This window comes from Hippoglossus stenolepis, chromosome 1 (genome assembly GCF_022539355.2).
Source record: "Hippoglossus stenolepis isolate QCI-W04-F060 chromosome 1, HSTE1.2, whole genome shotgun sequence".
Taxonomy (NCBI): domain Eukaryota; kingdom Metazoa; phylum Chordata; class Actinopteri; order Pleuronectiformes; family Pleuronectidae; genus Hippoglossus; species Hippoglossus stenolepis.
The window spans coordinates 9,047,012-9,065,305 of record NC_061483.1 but is presented as its reverse complement, the minus strand read 5'-3'; the positions used below and the strand labels follow the sequence as shown (position 1 = coordinate 9,065,305).

The 18,294-nt window shown below is 41.3% G+C and overlaps 2 protein-coding genes, 1 long non-coding RNA gene and 1 other non-coding gene across 5 annotated transcripts in view; 2 read left to right on the top strand and 2 right to left on the bottom strand.

The window, feature by feature from the left end:
- The first annotated feature begins 3 nt into the window (after positions 1 to 3).
- LOC118111386 (general transcription factor IIF subunit 2) lies at positions 4 to 5,758 on the top strand. 2 transcript variants are annotated; one of them, XM_035159947.2, is made up of 9 exons: positions 4 to 139; positions 1,156 to 1,229; positions 1,404 to 1,428; positions 1,594 to 1,732; positions 2,885 to 2,938; positions 3,765 to 3,846; positions 4,362 to 4,461; positions 4,752 to 4,895; positions 5,091 to 5,758. In XM_035159947.2, exons 1-9 carry the CDS (start codon positions 74 to 76, stop codon positions 5,211 to 5,213), a joined length of 807 nt encoding a protein of 268 aa, XP_035015838.1. In that variant the 5' UTR covers positions 4 to 73; the 3' UTR covers positions 5,214 to 5,758. The 2 variants fall into 2 exon arrangements, with proteins under 2 accessions (XP_035015838.1, XP_035015847.1); XM_035159956.2 differs by lacking the exon at positions 2,885 to 2,938.
- Positions 5,759 to 6,115: 357 nt separating this feature from the next.
- On the bottom strand, positions 6,116 to 8,476 carry LOC118111399. Its single transcript, XR_004697086.2, has 4 exons — positions 8,322 to 8,476; positions 7,162 to 7,336; positions 6,743 to 6,833; positions 6,116 to 6,278 (listed from the first exon to the last, which is right to left on the bottom strand). It is a non-coding gene; the product is annotated as an uncharacterized LOC118111399 (long non-coding RNA).
- Positions 6,578 to 6,710, bottom strand: LOC118114607. Its single transcript, XR_004697480.1, has one exon. It is a non-coding gene; the product is annotated as a small nucleolar RNA SNORA31 (small nucleolar RNA).
- Positions 8,477 to 14,046: 5,570 nt separating the features above from the next.
- Positions 14,047 to 18,294, top strand: part of LOC118111866 (protein TANC1) — a 30,629-nt gene continuing 26,381 nt past the window's right edge. Inside the window, exons 1-3 of the mRNA XM_035160607.2 lie at positions 14,047 to 14,180; positions 15,687 to 15,817; positions 17,521 to 17,809. Coding sequence (XP_035016498.2) covers positions 15,737 to 15,817; positions 17,521 to 17,809 — 370 coding nt within the window. The 5' untranslated portion in view covers positions 14,047 to 14,180; positions 15,687 to 15,736. The remainder of the gene's footprint in view (positions 14,181 to 15,686; positions 15,818 to 17,520; positions 17,810 to 18,294) is intronic.

Below are 18,294 nucleotides of genomic sequence, written 5' to 3'. Positions count from 1 at the left end.
GGGCCGCCATAGTACATTGTACGCATGCGTGTGTGGTTGTGTTGACGAGCTCTCACAAGCGTCTGTTTAAAACATGTCGGAAAAGGGAGAAGTGGATTTAACTGGAGCCAAACAGAACACGGGTGTTTGGCTTGTGAAGGTGCGTGTTCGTTTATTTTTTAATGGAATTGATCTAAATCGAATTACAGGGTCTGTTAAAACGCAGCTGAGGCTAACAGGCACGTAGCTTAGCATGTTGCTACGAGCGAATGAGTCCGTGCGTTGGGGCTAACGCAGGATAACGGTTAGCGAAGTGGAGCCGGTGGTAAATCCTCTGTGTAAAGTTACTGTGGTGCCTCGTTACTGTGGATCTGACACGAGTCCGCTGATTCTGCAGCTGACGCGGTGGATAAACGTGAAGGAACAGTTAACACAGCCGAGGGACATGTTTTCATCATGGTGGCGAACTCAGCTCCTGTGTTTATGTTCTCAAAATAAAAGGTTTCTGCTGTGGGAAGCTGAGGAATATACAATGAGGTCCAATTTCTCTTTAACTTGAATTGGAGGGATTGGAAATACCTATATAATAAATAAATGGGTGCTGTATAAGGTTTGACAATTTATTACAATAGTTTGATTCTGCTCACTTCAGTATAATATGAAGTGTTTGAGGGGCCAAAGCAGTAAATACTAATAAATACTGCATTTCACCACATTTAAATATCTATTCATGTGGTGATGTTTAGCTCTTCCTATGAAAATATTGGGTTTATAATGGTGTTGCCACAGATTTAGAACAAGCCTTTAAGTCCACATTTCGTTTCTCACCTACACATTGGTGGTATTTACAGTTTTCTAGCCTTATTTGTTGCCATACAGTGGCTAAAAAGCCTACACCCCCTAAGAAACCACATTTACATCCTAAAGTTGTTGCATGATCCTTCTAATTAGCAAACAAACGCAGATGAAAACATGACCTTCTTGAAGATGGAAAAATATTATGATTCAACGCTTTTCTGTCTTCTGTTTTATAAAAATTATAAATCCTGTCAGTTGTGTGATTCAACTCAGATTAATGTCAAAGATCTTAGTACAGGCCCCGTTATCCTTGTTGTGTCCTTTAGTGAAAGCTGTGAAAGCTCCTCTCGTAAAATAAACCCATCTTTATTCACGCAGGTGCCCAAATACCTCTCTCAGCAATGGGCAAAAGCTTCTGGCAGAGGCGACGTTGGGAAACTCCGCATCTCCAAGTAGGTTAAACAACTGAGCATCGGTGAAATAGCAGAAGTCAGTGTTTACGTGTGAGGAAATAGAAATATGGTTTGTCCTGATGCAGGGTCAATTTGTTGTAGTGTTACAGTTGCATTTTAGATTGATTATTATGACCTGTTATTCTTATTGTTCTTATTATCTTTCTCTCCCAGGAAAGGAAACCAAGGAAAAGCAGAGGCAAGTGATGTTTGAACTGAGAACAATTCATCAACGCTGACAAATTTTTGGAGCCGTTATTAATAGCATACATGAGTGTTTTGGGCCTGTTATATTGCTTTAGGATAACAGATCAAAAGTAAGAACATTTCCTGTAAAAGCCTAAATGATGCTCCTCCTCCACAGGTGAGTTTTACTCTGAATGAAGAGCTGACGGTGATCGAGGGTATAGAAGCCAAGACGGCGTCTGTGCCCCGCGAGCACCCGTTCACCATGCAGTCAGTGGGAGGTCAATTGCTGGCGGTCTACTCTGAGAATCCGGCAGGTGAGTCTCTCATCTCAAATACAAGAGGATTCCGAGTGTGCATTTGTGTTATATTACTGACCTGTTTGTTCTAGAGCCCCGAGGTAAGTTGTGTGTTGTCAGGTGGTGGAGGCATCTATCCCGCTGCTGTTTGTGCTACTTGCTGTCTTTTCATGCACAGTCCTTCCCCGTCTGCCCTGCTTGTCCTAGTTCTGGGATGTGTGGGTACACTTTTTCCTGTGTTGTGAAGTTACCCTCTGTCCTAACAGAGTACGGATGCACTGTACATAATAGACAATATACAGACTCAATGAAAAATAGTGGCAAGCTGGTCTGTTGGAAATATGTTTATGTGTTTCTGTCTCTGTGTGTATTTGAGTTTGTTTTTAATCACTTGTCAGTCATTTGTTGTGGTTTGACCTTTTCAATCCGCTGTCATGCACTTGAGCAGATTGAGTAAATGATCAGGAATCTATGGCTTGATTTAGAATTGATTTAACATAGACTAGATCAATATCAACACAAATCATTCCCAGTATGGTGATGATTTAATTTGTGCATGGGTGTTTTTGGTTTGGTTTGAATTTCACCAGCCTTGTCTGCCTCCTGAAAGTAATTCTGACATTTTGTTGCTATGGGTGCTGGTGAGCTTGCGCTAGTGTGCTTACATTGGGACATCATTGTGTGAGTGTGTATGTTCTTTGCTCTTTAGGGCTGCACAGTAGAAATGGCATCATTAGTATTTTTTATTTTAATAAATACAACTAGAAATGAATTATCTTTAATGGAGACCTGCCCAAGGCAGCTGCTGAAAGAGAAGAGAGGTAATTTTTGCTAAACTGTTTACTATTTAACTTTACACTGGAGAAATGCATTGCAAACATACAGTGTTTTACTCTGTTTCAAACAACACGTGTGGTATTTGTGCAGCCCTGTTGTGGATGTGTGTTTGTGGTGGGGCAGTGTGTCTGCACTGGCTTGTTTTTAAGGGCATGCTTGCTTTGCTCCTGCGCTCATGTACATAATCATAAGTACACAGAGTGGCTCTGTGTGATTAAACCTTTTCGTGTGCAACTAAACCCTAGTTGTGGTTCTTAATGTTCGATCCCCTCCTCCCTCCGTCTTCCACCCCCTATATTTTCATGTTCACCATCCCTCCCTCCCTTCCTGTAGGCCAGTCAGAAGAGAGATCTGATGGCAGCAGCTCAGGGGCGGGGGCAGGTCCAGGTGAGTCCTCCACATCGCCTGTGAGTGACAAAATTGCACCACTGGGAATCAAACACACTGAGTGTGCAATATTTTTTTGATAAAATGGCGTTTGTAGTATCACAACAGTGACCCATACACATGCTTTGGAGGATGACTTGGTACCAAAAGTCTTATCTTAGTTTGCACCATCCTGACTGGAAGCTGGAAATATGGTTCCACTGAGTTGGGGTTGAGCACAGTGCTTCCTGCTCAGGATGATGGCTTCAACTGTCAGTAATGTTAGTCTGTATCTCTACTGGAAATGTTCATTGGAGCTAAGCTTCCTTCAAAACTCTATATAAATAAGCCCAGACTCTGTGATGTGATCGAGTGGTTCTTTAGTGAGTTGTTTCAGAATCAGGGATTTCTTCTTCTTTTACCTGTTCAGTGTATTTAGATCATTAGGTCACATCATTTTCTTTTCATCGGGTGAAACATCTACTTTCAGACATGCACTGAACTCCTGGAATTATCTGGAGGGGCTGTATGTGAGAACATGAATGTAACGGCTTAATAGAGCTGTTACTGGGAAATAAACTTTCCTGGTCATGATTTCGCTGACAAGCTGAATTTCTTTCAACTTTAGAAGAGAGAGCTCTGACTAAACTTGATTCAAAAACTTGGAAGCCTGTGTTTCTAGGGTGTATTGTTTTTTTTTCTCATAATAAATGGCCCATTGTTCACTTACACATTCAAACACTCATCCTCCATTCAGATAGCAATGAAACGAACATGCACTAAAAAGCACATTGGGACTTAAAGTTTCTATTGAACTATTCTTTTAATCTACTCTGCTCTTTTTCAGATAAAATAGCCTTGGAGGGAGTGGTAGTGCAGAGAGCCGAGTGCCGACCTTCTGTTAGTGAGAGTTACATGAGGCTGAAGAGGTGAGCACATCTTTTTATCTGTGTGTATATATAATATATCTATATATAAAAAGTTAGATTTGGTCTTTTTATTTATTATTATAATATTTTTTTTAGTTAAACTGTAAAACATCATGCCTCATTTACATTTCTTTCTCAAAAGGATTTGATAATGACATGTTAGGAATCATTGCTGATTTTATTTCATTAAATGAACACATTGGGTGATATAACTTTTTACTCACTAATATCAGTATGGGGGGGGCTCTAAAACACAGGTTAGCTTGGGTAACCTTTGTTAATATATACACACAATATGATCCATTTATAAATTGAATATCTCGAGATTTAAAGGCTAAACTGTTATTTTATATTGACCTTCGAAATAGAAATTTAAGATGCTAAGTATGATCGTATAATAAAGCATATAGTATTAATTGCAGAGCTTTTGTATCACATTGAATTATATTGTACAGGTGTGGAAACAGTATTTGTTGTCATGTGTATATATATGATCATTTCTTATTGTCTAACAGGATACAAATAGAAGAGTCCTCTAAGCCAACCAGGCTGTCGCAACAGTTGGACAAGGCCGTCACCAGCAACTACAAACCTGTGGCCAACCATGCTTACAATGTAAGAAACAAATACTGTATAGGATTGTCAAGTTTTTTAATGAATGGACTTGTAATTGAAATATATATATTATGAATTACTGCTAAGCATATTATGAATGACCTGAGGAATAAATTAACAACCTCAAGCAATTATGTTGTATGTTCATACATGATGGAAATTAAAGGGAGTAAAACATATTTTGTTATTTAGAACATGTCAGTAATTGAACGTGACTTAAAAGAACATGGATGTTGTTATGGCTTTGTGAGGTGTGGGCCTTAATGTGATACCTGATTTCTTCTCTTCAGCTCGAGTATGACCGGAAAAAGAAGGAAGAGGGCAAGAGAGCAAGAGCCGACAAACAGCAGGTGTTGGACATGTTGTTTTCTGCTTTTGAGAAGCACCAGTTCTACAACATCAAGGACCTGGTGGATATCACCAAACAGCCTGTGGTAAGACAACAAAAGAACCACCGACTGGTTTCAAACAATAGGAAATTCAATTTTAGATTTGACATCTTGTATCTTTTAGGTCTTTGTGTTACTCGTTGCTGCTTTATCTCAAGGGAATAGATATTATGCAGTACATGTATTTGTTCTACCTTTTTATTAACCTGAAATTAACCTTTTGTCTTTTTCGTCTCGCAGAGCTACTTGAAGGAAATCTTACGAGATATCGGCAACTACAACGTGAAGGGAACACACAAGAACACGTGGGAGCTCAAGCCTGAGTACCGACATTACCACGGTGATGAAAAGACTGATGAATAGTATCTGATCCTCCCAAGGTCAATGTCTCTTCATCGGGGTTCCTCCCTGATCAGGCCTACGAGCTCGCTCCTGATTTCAGGTTTCAAAACACACTGGATGAGGTCAAGCTAAAGTTGTTTTTCTAGAGAGGTACCGCTTCTTACTTTGAAGGACGGATGATCGATGGTAAACAACTTGACGTTTATAATCTAGTGTGCACCGTCTCTTCAGCTCCAGCAGACCCTCAAGGTTAAATGCCCTGGTATTTGATTTAAATTTTGTGCATCAAGGGCATTGGACAGTTTTCCATGAAGTAGAAGATGCACTGAATTTTATTAATGTTTTGAAATGTGTATATCGATTTGAAACTAATGATGTGACGTGTTTTCCTAGACTTTTTACAGGCTTCCCGACCATTACTTTGGCAAAAAGATTCAGCCTGAAGTTGCAAAGGCAATATTTTTAGACTTGTGCCATTATATTATGTCCCCATTGTTTAATGTTCACTGTAAAATTTTTAAGTGTTTTACATCTGATTGATGTGTAATAAAGTTTCAATATAAAAATCCTTGTATGATCTCTTAAAATCTTAGAATGGTATCAAACCTAACAGTGACAAAATCAGGGTTAACTAAGCCAGTTGATGAGTCTGTCCAGGTCAAGAGGACAGACAGGTTCCCTGAAGCCTGAGAAAGAGACCCTGGTTATTTTTTACTTGCTTTAATCTGGAGTCAAGTTTTTAATCTCTTCAATACCACTTGACCGGTATTCAAAAATTTTAATCCCTCACTAATCTGTACAATAAGAGTCAAGTAGGCTTGTTAAACCAACCAGATTAGCTGAAGATGCTGCTACATCAGTGGATAACTGGATAGGTTCAACATAACGTACAAGTTTTTTAAAAAATGTAGCAAATGCAGAGATGGAGTTTAAAAACATTTTTATTTCTTAAATTGGAGTACAGTGTAGATTCATAAGGCATTATTTATAAGACAATATCACAAATAGATTCACATTTAGTAACAAGTTTCAGGAGGAGGACGATGTTCCACTGGTCCACTTTCCTTCAGGAGCCCAGTGTCTCACCTGAAAGAGAATTAAAACCTGTCAGATACAACACAGCACTGTCATACTGCAACAAGTATGTGCCTTCAATTCTCAACTAGACAAGATAAGATGTAATAAGCCTTTATATACTTTGTTTAACACTAAAGAACTGTGATGACTGTGTAAACCAAACAAACATTTCCAGAAACAGACATTAACTTGACAGGATTCTAGACATTTCACCTCTAAAAACAGGAGCATCAGCTGGATTTAGCAGGTAAAAATCGACACTTATCACACATCTATGAATCTGAGCCTGGTTCATGTCCAACAAGCTTGAATGTATTCCTCAATTCAATCTGTGCTGCTATATAATGGAGCAGTCAGGAAGTATGAAGACGATTTAGTTTAGCATCACTTTGCAAACCCTTAAGCCAATGCAACTTGCTTAAGGGCTATCAGTGGATGCAAAAACGACTCAAATTCAAAACCGTGGTGCTCACCTGCAAAGCACGAGCACTTCCTACGACTGGGTCTTTCACAGCTGCTGCAACATCTCATGTGGTTTCATTTCCCCAAACTTAAACCCGGACACTGGAAGAGGAAGAAAAACATTCAGGCTTAAACCAAGTTATCTGTTGAACATGCAGACATTTGGTTTTATACTCAGTTACACTGGCGGTGATCAATGACAGCTACAACACTGTAGATATTAGTTTATGATTTATCCTCCCCCCTTCAATCCGAGGCGCCATGGAAAAGAGGCGAGCAGAAAGCGCGGGGACATTTAATATTGCATCTGAAATTTTAAAACCCAGTATCTCTCACGTCAGAGAGGCCAGGCTGTCAAAGATGCAGCTTGTGAAAAAGGCTTTACAGTAAGAACACCACATGCACAAAACAAGAGGTTACGGTCTTTTACCTTTTCAAACGGCGCTGAGTCAGACAGGACGTCCTTTCAGACCCATTTCCTGTAGTAGTCACACTGCTGTAACTGCAGACTGTGATGTTAGTAGCAGGACATTCTTCAGAAGATCAGACACCACGTCATCCTCCATCAGGATCATACAGGTGTCCAACAAAAGGCATTTGATCCACTGGGGGGGGAAGTGCAGAAGAGGATTGTTTATTTTCCAGAGCTCCATATATGGTACAAATACCTTAATGATCAAGAGATAAGAAAATAACTGACATCACATTTTCCTGGTTTTGTCCTGCGAATGTAATCTATAATGTAATCCATCTAATTCTCACATGATTGATTGATTCAACTGTTAGTTACAGCTCTAATCTGTTTATTCATCAGTACCGGGCTGAATATTAACTTTCAAATCTTTAGTGCAGTCGATCCTGGATTAGTAACCATTTTGTCTCTATAAAAAGTGATTATGCAGCCGTGTACTGATGCATTAGCAGATTAGAGCTGTAACTAATAATTGATAAAGCAACCATCTTATTCTCAGATGATGGATTGATCGATCAACTATTAGTTATGGCTCAAATCTGCGTATTCTTCAGTATAGGGCTGAACATTAACTTTTAAATTCCAGGACAAGCTGGTTACTAACCCAGGATGGACCGGACTAAGGATTACCGAAGAAAATACATTTCAAACTATTAAGTTTGTTAGCTTCTGTTGCTGCATTAAATACACGTGACTAACGTTAACATCACTGAAACCCACATTGAAAGCGAAGTGAAGCCAAATGATTCAGTGATAAATTAATTTAACATCACATCATTAATGATGGCTACAATCCTCCTGTTAGCATCGAGGCTAGCTGAAGCAGGGCGTGCTAACAACGACCCTACCCAGGCTATGCTAGCGTTAACATGTTGTAGCGCGTTTCTTTGCCTGAAAAACGACTTTAATGATATTTCACTTAGCTCCACTTGTTGCTAACTTTACCGCTAACAGAGCAACGCTGCTATTCCCGAAGGTTAAGAGTCATAAAACGGATTCTGACGCTGATTCAAACGGGCCCGGCTAATTTACACGTGTCCACAGATCGAGGATCAAACTCCGTCACCGCGTCGTTAACGTTGCGTTGTTCTCCTGATGTGGTGAAGTTAAATACTTACGATAAAACCTGTCGGGACACTTGCTGGAGCCCATGATGATGTTTGGTTTTATGAAGTGAGGACGTGTTCGATTCCCTCCGCTCACACGTGTCCGCTGAAGTAAAGACCGAGGAGACGCGAGCTCCTTCTTTAAATAGGTTGGGGCTCATGTTCGCCCCCTTGGGGAGGAAGAACGAATTTCCTCTGCCTCCCCCTAGTGGAGATGACGTGAACTAGTTAACAAAGTTATGAACCTCTGAAACTATATTTTATTTTTTCTTTAGAAACAATAATTTCTATTTCTTTAATTGTTTATTTATTTGGTCACTTGATATTTATTGTTCTGTAGTTTATCTTCCTCTCTTTTTGCTAAAAATAACAATGCAACTTGGTTTATATTAGATTTTTGGTATGTAGGTGTATGAGTTTGTATATATGTAAAAAAAGGGTTAGGGTTATATATATATAGCCTTATTTTTACTATTTATATTGTATTTATTATGACGTAATTAATTAATAATTCTGCACTTGGCTGCAGTACATTACTATACATTACATTATATAAATACTGTTGACTTCCCACATTGCTCGCAAATATAAGGAAACTGCATTATTGCTTGGAATCTTTTTAATAACTAATATCAGGCTACAATCCTTTATGCAATCTGGCCTTAGGTTTTGCACTGTACACATTTTCCATTTCAATCTATTGTATATTTATTCTACGTTTCCTTTGCCCTGCTTATGTATAATTTATATATAAATGTGATTCAGAGCTCTGTGCTTTGAAGTCTTGCTCTTTATCATACGTTGCTGCTACTATTGGTTTTTGCACCAATGTGGCAATGTTACAAAACCGTAGCCTATATAGATAATCATACTTCCACCATCCAGGATGAAATATTAGCCTGATCTTTAATTTGTTTAGCTAGATACTTAAACAATGTGTGACTTTATAACACATTTAAATACTAAACAATGATCATTTTGGGGCTTTACACAAATATCCCCAGTATAGGGTACCATGTTTGATACATGGGCCTAAAGTGACATGATATAACATGATAGCCTATCACAGCAAGATTAATTAGATATCTGTTAGTCATTATTATGATTGAGGCTAATAGAGCAGAGACCTACATCAAATGTGGACATGCACGCGTGTGCACGATGCACGTCACCGCCTCCTCCTGCCTCACAGTGTGACTGAGGAGCTGCACAGAAGCTTTTCCTCTGGCGTCCTGTGGATTAACGAGAACCCGTGAAACCATCCAAGACGACTTGAGAACAGGTGAGTTTACTCTTCATCTCAAAGTGTCATCCTGTTTTATCTGTGAACAGTTTAATGTAAAAATAAAATCTCATTAAGGTCTCATTTCAATTAAACTCAGCTCCTCCAGCAGACGAATTGAGAGTTAAGAGCTGGTGTAATGTTGCCTGAAATCAAATGAACATGTTGATTATGGTCCCTCCACAGACAGTAAAGCAGCAGCTACAGCGATGTTCAGGGCGGTGTTTGGAAACAGGAGAGAGGGAGGAGGAAAACGTGGAGAAAAGAAGACCCAGAGACATTCAGGTGAGAAAAAAGCAACTCAATCTACCTGTGCATCGTGTCTCTGTGTATTTGTTGCTTTAATAACATGTCATCTCTGCTTTTATCAGCATAAGGGATAAATGTGCTGTCCCCTGATCTGTCATATGTGCATGTGGAGATTTATCTGATGTTGTCACACGCAGGTCTTGCATTGTTTCATGGAAATATTCAGGTTCTCTCCTCTTGGGTGATACAAGTAGAGCCATTTCAATTAGCCTAATTCATCAGCGTGTTCTGTCCTTCGCACAGTGTCCCGCTGCTTACATTTAAAGTGTGTCAGGCAAAGTTAGAGTGGGTCAGGCAAACATCCTGACCTACTAAAAAACCAAAAAACCTTCTGGATTTCACAAGGAATTTGTGAATGAACGAGAACAATCTGTGCTCTCTGACATGAAGTGTGTCGCATCTGCTGTAAACAAGCTGGATGTTCGGCGAACGTGACCTGAAACAAGTGGAACGTCGTCCTGTCAACTGTGAGTTTGTATCTCGAGCGTGTCAACTTGCTGCGGCACAGAGCAGATTTCAGACTGCGCAGTGGAGACAGACGAGCAGAAGCAGCAGAGCTCAGTATTAGAGCAACCATGTTGTCCATTAATATTTCATAACGCGCTGCTTCTGGGTGAGAACATAGAGGAAGATAGGGAACTGTGTCAGTCTCATTAAAAATATATAGTTTGTTTACGTTGCTTTTTTTATGGCTCTGATCATTCACAGAGCGATAACGCTTCTTCAAATAGGATCATTACAAGTTTTCAAGCACTGATCTCTTTGCACTTTTATGAACAATGCAACAGTTTGTTATGTGTATTTGTAAAACGAGGTAGCGGTGCTCTGACTCCTTGTTTTTTCTCATGGTGACAACAGCAAAAGAAAACAGACTGTTAAGAGTCATTCTACAAGAAAAATAGAAAATGTGTCAGCTTGTTATAAAGATTCACAAAGGAAATGCACAGATATAAAAGATAAACAACTTTATAATAAGATATAAACATAAGAAGTATAAAATAAAGTTCATTGATAAAATATAAGTAAACACAAGTCGAAGTAACGATGGTGTAAAAAGGGTACGGAAGTAAAGTAACTCTTATAGTTAATAAATAATAAATAATAATAATAATATGTTTCACAGTGTATTTGAGTGCTATGACGAATATGATTGTTACTACAGTGTTTTAAGGTGACATGATAGATATGATTAATAATTACATATTGTACATGATACATATTAAGGTAGTGCAAGTGAATAAAATCTGCTGATATATGAATATAATATATGATCTGATAAACAAGTAGGTCTCTGTAATCACCTTGCTTTGAAGACACAGGATCAGGTTTAATGTCTGCAATTAGATTAAAATATTAAATTAAAGTATTACAAGTGCAGCTTCATTATTGAATCTGATCCCTTTCCCTTAAAATAGATCCTCTGTCGTTGCCAACTTTCCATCACTTCATTCTGCAACATGCCTCCAAGACAAGATATGTCTGCTCTGTCACAGCCTTATGTGAGACATATGTTAAAGCTGCTGTTCAGCCACAGTTCTTCTTAACCATGTCGAGGCTTTTCTAAATAATGCTTCCTCAACCATAACACCTGCTCGTCTCTACCTTTTCTCTACACGCCCCCCTTTTGTTTTCCCACGTAGGTGTTGAGGTGCACACTCACAGCACCCTGCAGAGGGGCAGCGGCGCCGGACGGGCCAGACGCCACCAGGAGCACGACGGCAGCTACGCCGACAGCTCGGTAAAACTAATGAGACTGACCAGGGGTGCGTCCATCTCTTTGCCGTCCTCACCTCTTCTCCCTCGCCAGGCCGACATGGCCCCCTCTCACTCCTGCATTAGGCTCCAAGGTGGGTTGATCTGAAATGCAGATAGCGATGCAAACAAAGCCTGGTTCCGGTATGAACAAGTGAGAATGATGAGAAGCAGTGCACCGTGGGGAGTAGCTGCAAAAAATAGCAGAATGCTTTCATGGGTTTGCCTTGATTAACAGGGAGCTTCTGAGCGTTCAGCTGTTTCATACATGTGACAGAAAACACAAGAGCTCCCGGACCGTGCACCCTCAGGGCCCGAGAACATGTGACAGATTGTCAGAGTAAATGATTGAACAAGATAACTTAAGGCAAGGAACCCCAATTAGCTGGGTCGGATTTGAGATGTTCTATTAGGAAGAAAAAATCTATTAAGTTGTGATAAAAAAAACCATCTGTGCAAAATAAACCTAATGCGGCTGGTTCTTAAAACAACTTTCTGTCATATGCTTCACATGTGCTGTAGTACACGTTTGCCCCCGATGCTCTCATTTCACAATGAAAGCTGTGAATTGGAATTCAAACAGTATGTAATGTTCGCCGAGCATTTCTCATTTGATTCCTGAGCCAAACATTTGTCACGTGGCGTTTCCATTTCTACGCTGATCTAAGAATAATCTTAATAACAAAAGGCCCAACTGTACTATTACTTTAAATCACATTCAATCAATCTGCACTAAATCACATACACCTATAGAAATCAGTCTAATTATTCCCTGGGAAATCTGTGTAAATATCATCATCAACAACAACAACAACAACAACAACAAAAACTCTTGCGATGTTAAATAAAATGTAAAATAAATCCTGGATCAGCCCCCTGATCTGGATCCACATCAAAATTTGAAGTGTTCTTTCTCGGTCGTGCCGGTCATGCACCAACCCTTCACAAGTTCATGGAAATCAGTTGACTAGTTTTTGCATAATCCTGCTTGCAAACAAATAAACCAACCAAGAAATAAAGGGACAGTGTTGAAAGCGTAACCTCTTTGGCAGATGTATTAAAAAAAAAGGTTTAAAGATTTCCTTTCGCTAATTGAAAAATCCTCAATCTATGAATATATAAATGTTTTGTTTTGTTTGGCAAATGTTAGGGTTCCTACATCACAGCAAAGTCTCAGTGTCTGTGAACTGGAGGTCTCAGGTTTCCATGCCCCACTTGTGTCAGTTGCACACTGGACCATGACTTGTCTCCAGCTGTGATGTCATAAGAATGATACGAAACCTTCCTCCCTCAGCAGATAAATGTGAAAGCAGCTTTCTGTGTTTCAGACTCCGCACATGCATAATTAAAAAATCCAACTAAAGCAGCAATAAGTAAAACACATGATTGGAGAGCATTAATAACCCCAAATCCTTTTAGACCATCATTTAGATTTTCCTACGATGCTACATTAATATTTGATCCTTTCATTAAACTAAGCCCAAAATATCCCTGTGCACTTTACTATTACGTTATCAAAACAGTCAAAATCACAAAAGATCTTATCACATTTTGAATTGAATTATAAACTTTTATTGTTGTTGCATGAAAAGAAAACAAACTCCATGTTTACCTGTGGCGCCTCCCCCTAAACGCAGCACTAGGTGGCAGTGTCCTGTAGCGAGTACAGCCATTCAGAAAAAAAGGTGCTATTCCATTTCACTGCATGCAGCACTGCCTTGTGATCTTTTTTCTTCCTCCCTTGTACACTGAGCGAACATGATGAGGAAAATTACAGCGAGTAAAAATATGCGGTGTCATGTGTTTTGGTTTCTTTGATGCTCGTTGCAAATCAAATATCAAACTGCAGGACGGAGACCGATACAGAGTTTCTATCCACAGCTTCACACACACAGAATAACCTTGAGAGTAAAGCAAACATCTCATCCTCAGCGATCTTCAGTCCTAAAGAGTCTGTGCTTCCATGAACCCTCGGATGCATAAATTGAGACACACCCACACACATCAATGGAAGAGCACCGCTGTCACTGTCATCACACACACACACACACACACACACACACACACACACACACACACACACACACACACACACACACACACACACACACACACACACACACACACACACACACACACACACACACACACACGTGAGCAGTGTCAATATATTATAGATAAACGCCCACGGTACAGGGAATTTACTGTTTCCATGCGTGGCTCTCGCTCTCTGTACATACTGCTTTATACTCCTGGGACACAATTCAAATTCTGCACCACAGATCTCATCTGGGGAGGCTTAATCTCTCCCTCTCTCTCTCATATCCCTCCCTATCTCCACCTTGAATCCCTCCCTCCCTCAATCCCTCCCTCCCTCCCTCCCACCCTGCCTGCTCTCCCTCCCTCTCCACGCTCCCTCTTCGCCGTGGCCAAAGGACGGGTAAAGAAGCTTGAGTATGTGGAGGGCTCTTCCAGTGCGAGGGAACCTCTTGTCTTTGCCTCGTGCCGTGGCAAGACAGACCACAGAGGTGAGGACAGGAGCATGTGGGCGTGTGTTTAGCAGCATGTCTTGTTTTTTTCCAGGTATCGATCAGGGAGGATGAGTGAGGATGAATGAGGCAGAGGTGAGACGAGAATGAACGATGAGACACAGCAGAAAGTGAATGTTTCGTATGTGTTTTAATTGCACCTAAAAGGCTTTGCTTTAAGTTTGTCCTCTCCGATGTGTAATGATGTGTGATGACAGTGTTGTGCATGTAATCCGTGCTGTATCATTGAGAGTGCATTTGTTTTATCTCCGAGTCTTTGCCCCGACTTCTCTGCACGTTCATCGCCCAGTTAAGGTTAAAGTAATAATAACGTAACATCCACAACTCCGGCAGCTTTCCTTCGTGTCGTTGACCAGAAGGCTTCCCTGAGGCTAAGCAGATTTTATGAAGCATCTACCATCGCGGTTGCCAGGCACCTCTCAGCTTCCCGTTTCCAATGGCAACTGCTAGGTGGTTTGATGAATAGTGCTGGACATTCAGTGTGTCCTCATGTTACTCCAGATTGGGTCTCGGTGCTCTGCTGACTAAATGCAAAGTTTTCTCCCCTCCCTCCTCTCTGAGAGACACGTCCATCCTCCCTGCCCAAGTCTTCAGTGGCGGATGAAGCTGTGAAGTGTTGACAAAGGCTATAACTGGGGCACCTTGTGGAAACAAAAGTGACCATGCATGTCTCTCGTGACTGATCCTCTCAAGGCTGAGCTTGTGTTTGTCAAACAATTGGGTTTAACACAGAGAGCGATGCAGTGCGGTGCCTTTTGAAAGGCGATGGGCGAACAAGGAAGAAGGAACGAGAAAGAATCAGCAACAGTGAAATGAATGTGATGTCTGAACGCAAAGATTCTTGTGAGGGGGAGTGAGCTGTTCCTGTAATCCGTGATGTCCTGTCATCCTGTTTATATGCCTACTCAGTATGCATGTTACCCAGCTGAGGACAGTACATAGATGAGGTGTGAGGACGCAGGGGACGTCTCGCTCAGGCTGGGAGAAGTGCAGCGATGTGAGAAGCCTCACCTCGCTCTGCAGAGGTGGGTGTGGATCCTTGGAGGAGCTTGGGTTGGAGGTCGCAGCCTCAGAACAGAAGGCAGCACATGGCCCGTGTCAGGCCGATCTCTCCGGGAGCCGAGGCCGGGGCAGGACACTCCTTCTCCCTGCTCCAAAGTCGACACCGGGCTCATTGAAATTCACGAGCCGTCCCCCTTCACTGAGAGCACCTGGCAGGCGGGTGCACAGGCAAACTCCCAACCTCACACAACCCCTCGCTGCTGCCGCCCCCAAACAGGGACTGGAAAGCCACTGTCTGTGCATTGATAATCGGGGCAGCTGGGGCGGCGCTGACCTGTGGATTGCATGCATTTCTCACAGTTCACTAGTGGTGCTGAGCGAGTGGAAACCAGAGCATGAGTTAGATGGAGGTTTCATGAGGCCCCTTGTGCTTCTGTTAACCTGTTAATCTGAGTGTCCTGAATGTGTGTGTGTGTGTCCCAGACCTCCACGTGGAGCCCCAGCTGGGCTCCTCCCTTTCTACCCAGGAACTGATGACCAGACTATGCTTCTTATTGGGAGAAGCGACGCCTGGCACTGCTAGCTCTCCTATGGAGGACAGGAGGGAAAAGAAGGTAAGGCAGCATATTGATTCGCTGGCCCTTTGCTGTCAAGTCAAATACAAAGTCAATGAATGATTTATGAAATGACCTCTCTTTTTTTTAGCCACCATTGCCACTTAATGTGTCCTTTAAACATTTAAATATCTCTCCGTAAAGGTTCTTTGCAACGCCACGTTAAATACTGTGTGATCTGACCACTCAAACCCCCCCTAGAGGAATGGATCAATATATATTTTATAAGGTTATTAATTATGTTGCTGCAGCTTCCTCGGGGCTCCATTTCTCCACTCAGGGCCCTGTTAGTTGAACCCCTCTGCAGATGAGAGTTATTGCAATGTGCTGGTGTCTCTCCATCTCCGAGCGTTTGCGTTGCTCAGCCTTGGCCCATTTTCTCAGCCTCATTCCACCACCTGAGCTCCAGATTCAGTCAGTTTCACAGAGCTAGCGAGGTTCATATGAGGAATGTGGGTTGTCCTGGCTAAGATAGATGAGGCTCTGGTATAAAGGGAATAACAGTGAGCGGCCTTGTCTCCCTACAGGTCTCTGTGTTGCAGAAACGTTGCATCAGTAATGAAGAGACCTGAATTGTACGTGACCAAACTACACGGAAAGAATAACTTCAATAAAAATTATTCTTTATTTTTTCTGCTCACATTTCCATTTATTAGGAATTTCTGTTCTCTGAGGGATTTCAGTATCGTAATAAACATTAACTTAGACATTAGTAAATACAAATATCTGTTGTAATTTATCATATTTTATCCTCTGAGAAGAAAATAATGGGAAAAAACACAAAAACAGCCCCAAAAATTTGTAAATAAAGATCTCTCTGACTGTGTAATATTAAAATCTTGTAATATACTATAAGCTTAATGATGTATTACAGGGATACTTTAGGTTGCAATATGTTGTATATGCAATAGGTTCTTTACTCTTTGTCAATTGATATGATACCATGGAGATTCATTAGAACAGTTCGGAAAATAATCTGTTTTATCTTTGTTTTTTTGCTTTACTGTCAAACTTTAACATGCAGTTGCTCCAAGTTACGATCCAAAACACAATCTGTGCCAACTCCAAAAAAGGAAATGCATCCCGTCCCCAGAGACTAGCTCAAACTGTGATGGTGCTTTTCATCCACCGTCAGATTTACAATTTCCTGGAACTTGCACATAATTTGGAATCAGATGTGAAATTCTAACTAAGCATCCTCACTGGAGCTGGACTTTCTATACTTCAAATACATCCTGGCTCGCGTGGAGAAAATCTTTCACATTTCGTTTAGGTCTTTGTGAAAATCTGTCCCAGTGCGGGGAACAAACAGCAGAATGTTTGCACGGTGATTTTTACCCTAAATTGTAAATGTCTGCAGCGAGTGATTTCGTTTTCAGCACAACCAGCCGTCATTATGCAAAACTGGGAAAATGACAGCCAGGATGAAAATAACTGGAATTATCATTTCATTTGCCATCTGCGTGCGTAGTCACAATCAGGGAAAATAGTGTGCATGAGGCAAACACTGTCATTCACAGTGGGGTGTTGTTCAAAAGAAGGGCAACTGACACTGTCAATTTACTACTTCTTTTTTAAAAAAAGACTATAACTTATTGTAGGTGTGTTTCTCTTATATCTCTCCTCTTTTTTGTGTGTTTTTTTTGTCTCCATACACATTTTGAGTTTAGTTATTTATCTATATCCTATGTCTCTCCCTCCAGTGTGACACCTCTGCCCAGGGGGGGAGTCCCAGCTCCACTCTGACCTGCAGCACCACCTCCCCCTGTTCAGAGAGCCCCTCCTCCACCTTGAGCACCAGTGCTGGAGGCCCACATCTGCCCCAGCCTTTACCCCTACCCTCACCCCAGTGCAGCTCCAGCACCAGCCCCAGCGGAACCCTCTCCAGCCCTGTCCCCGGTCCTGCTCCAGGACCCCTCACCGGGAGCAGCCCTGGGCCTCCCTCTCAGAGCCCCACCTCCACCCTGGAGAGCAAGGACAGTGGAATCATAGGTGAGAGCTGCTGCTGCTGCTGTGAAACTCCTGGTCAAATGATATCTATTCATATTGAAATGGGTCAGATTGGTTATTACACTAGGCGGAGCGTGTCTAATAGGAAAACTTGACCATGCATAAAAATATAGCTAAAAAAAACAAACATCAACAGCTCGTATTAACTCGACGTGGAAGCACTTATCAGAAATCCCAGATATGACTGATGAGGGGCCACACCTTCCTGCATGCTGATGAGAACGTAGATGCAGCATCACTTAGTTTGAAGTCCTTGTCTCCTACAACCCCACAGCTAGTTTCTCTGTGTTGCCTGTGCCACTTCAGCCTCAAGCCTTCAGCTCCCTCCTGTCAAAACTGGGACACTGCTGTCTTTGTTGCTTATGGCTCTGATTCTCCTAAAATAGGACACTTTTTTCTCCATAAATAGAGCTTGTATTTATAGTTAAATACAAAAGGGGCAAAGGGCGCGTCAAGTACAACTACAA

Bases quoted from the DNA above. Each gene is read 5' to 3' on its own strand.
- LOC118111386 (XM_035159947.2), top strand. From the start codon at position 74: ATGTCGGAAAAGGGAGAAGTGGATTTAACTGGAGCCAAACAGAACACG. The intron at 1,230-1,403 runs GTAGGTTAAACA...TTTCTCTCCCAG, and splicing joins GGGAAACTCCGCATCTCCAA to GAAAGGAAACCAAGGAAAAG. The intron at 4,462-4,751 runs GTAAGAAACAAA...TCTTCTCTTCAG, and splicing joins TGGCCAACCATGCTTACAAT to CTCGAGTATGACCGGAAAAA.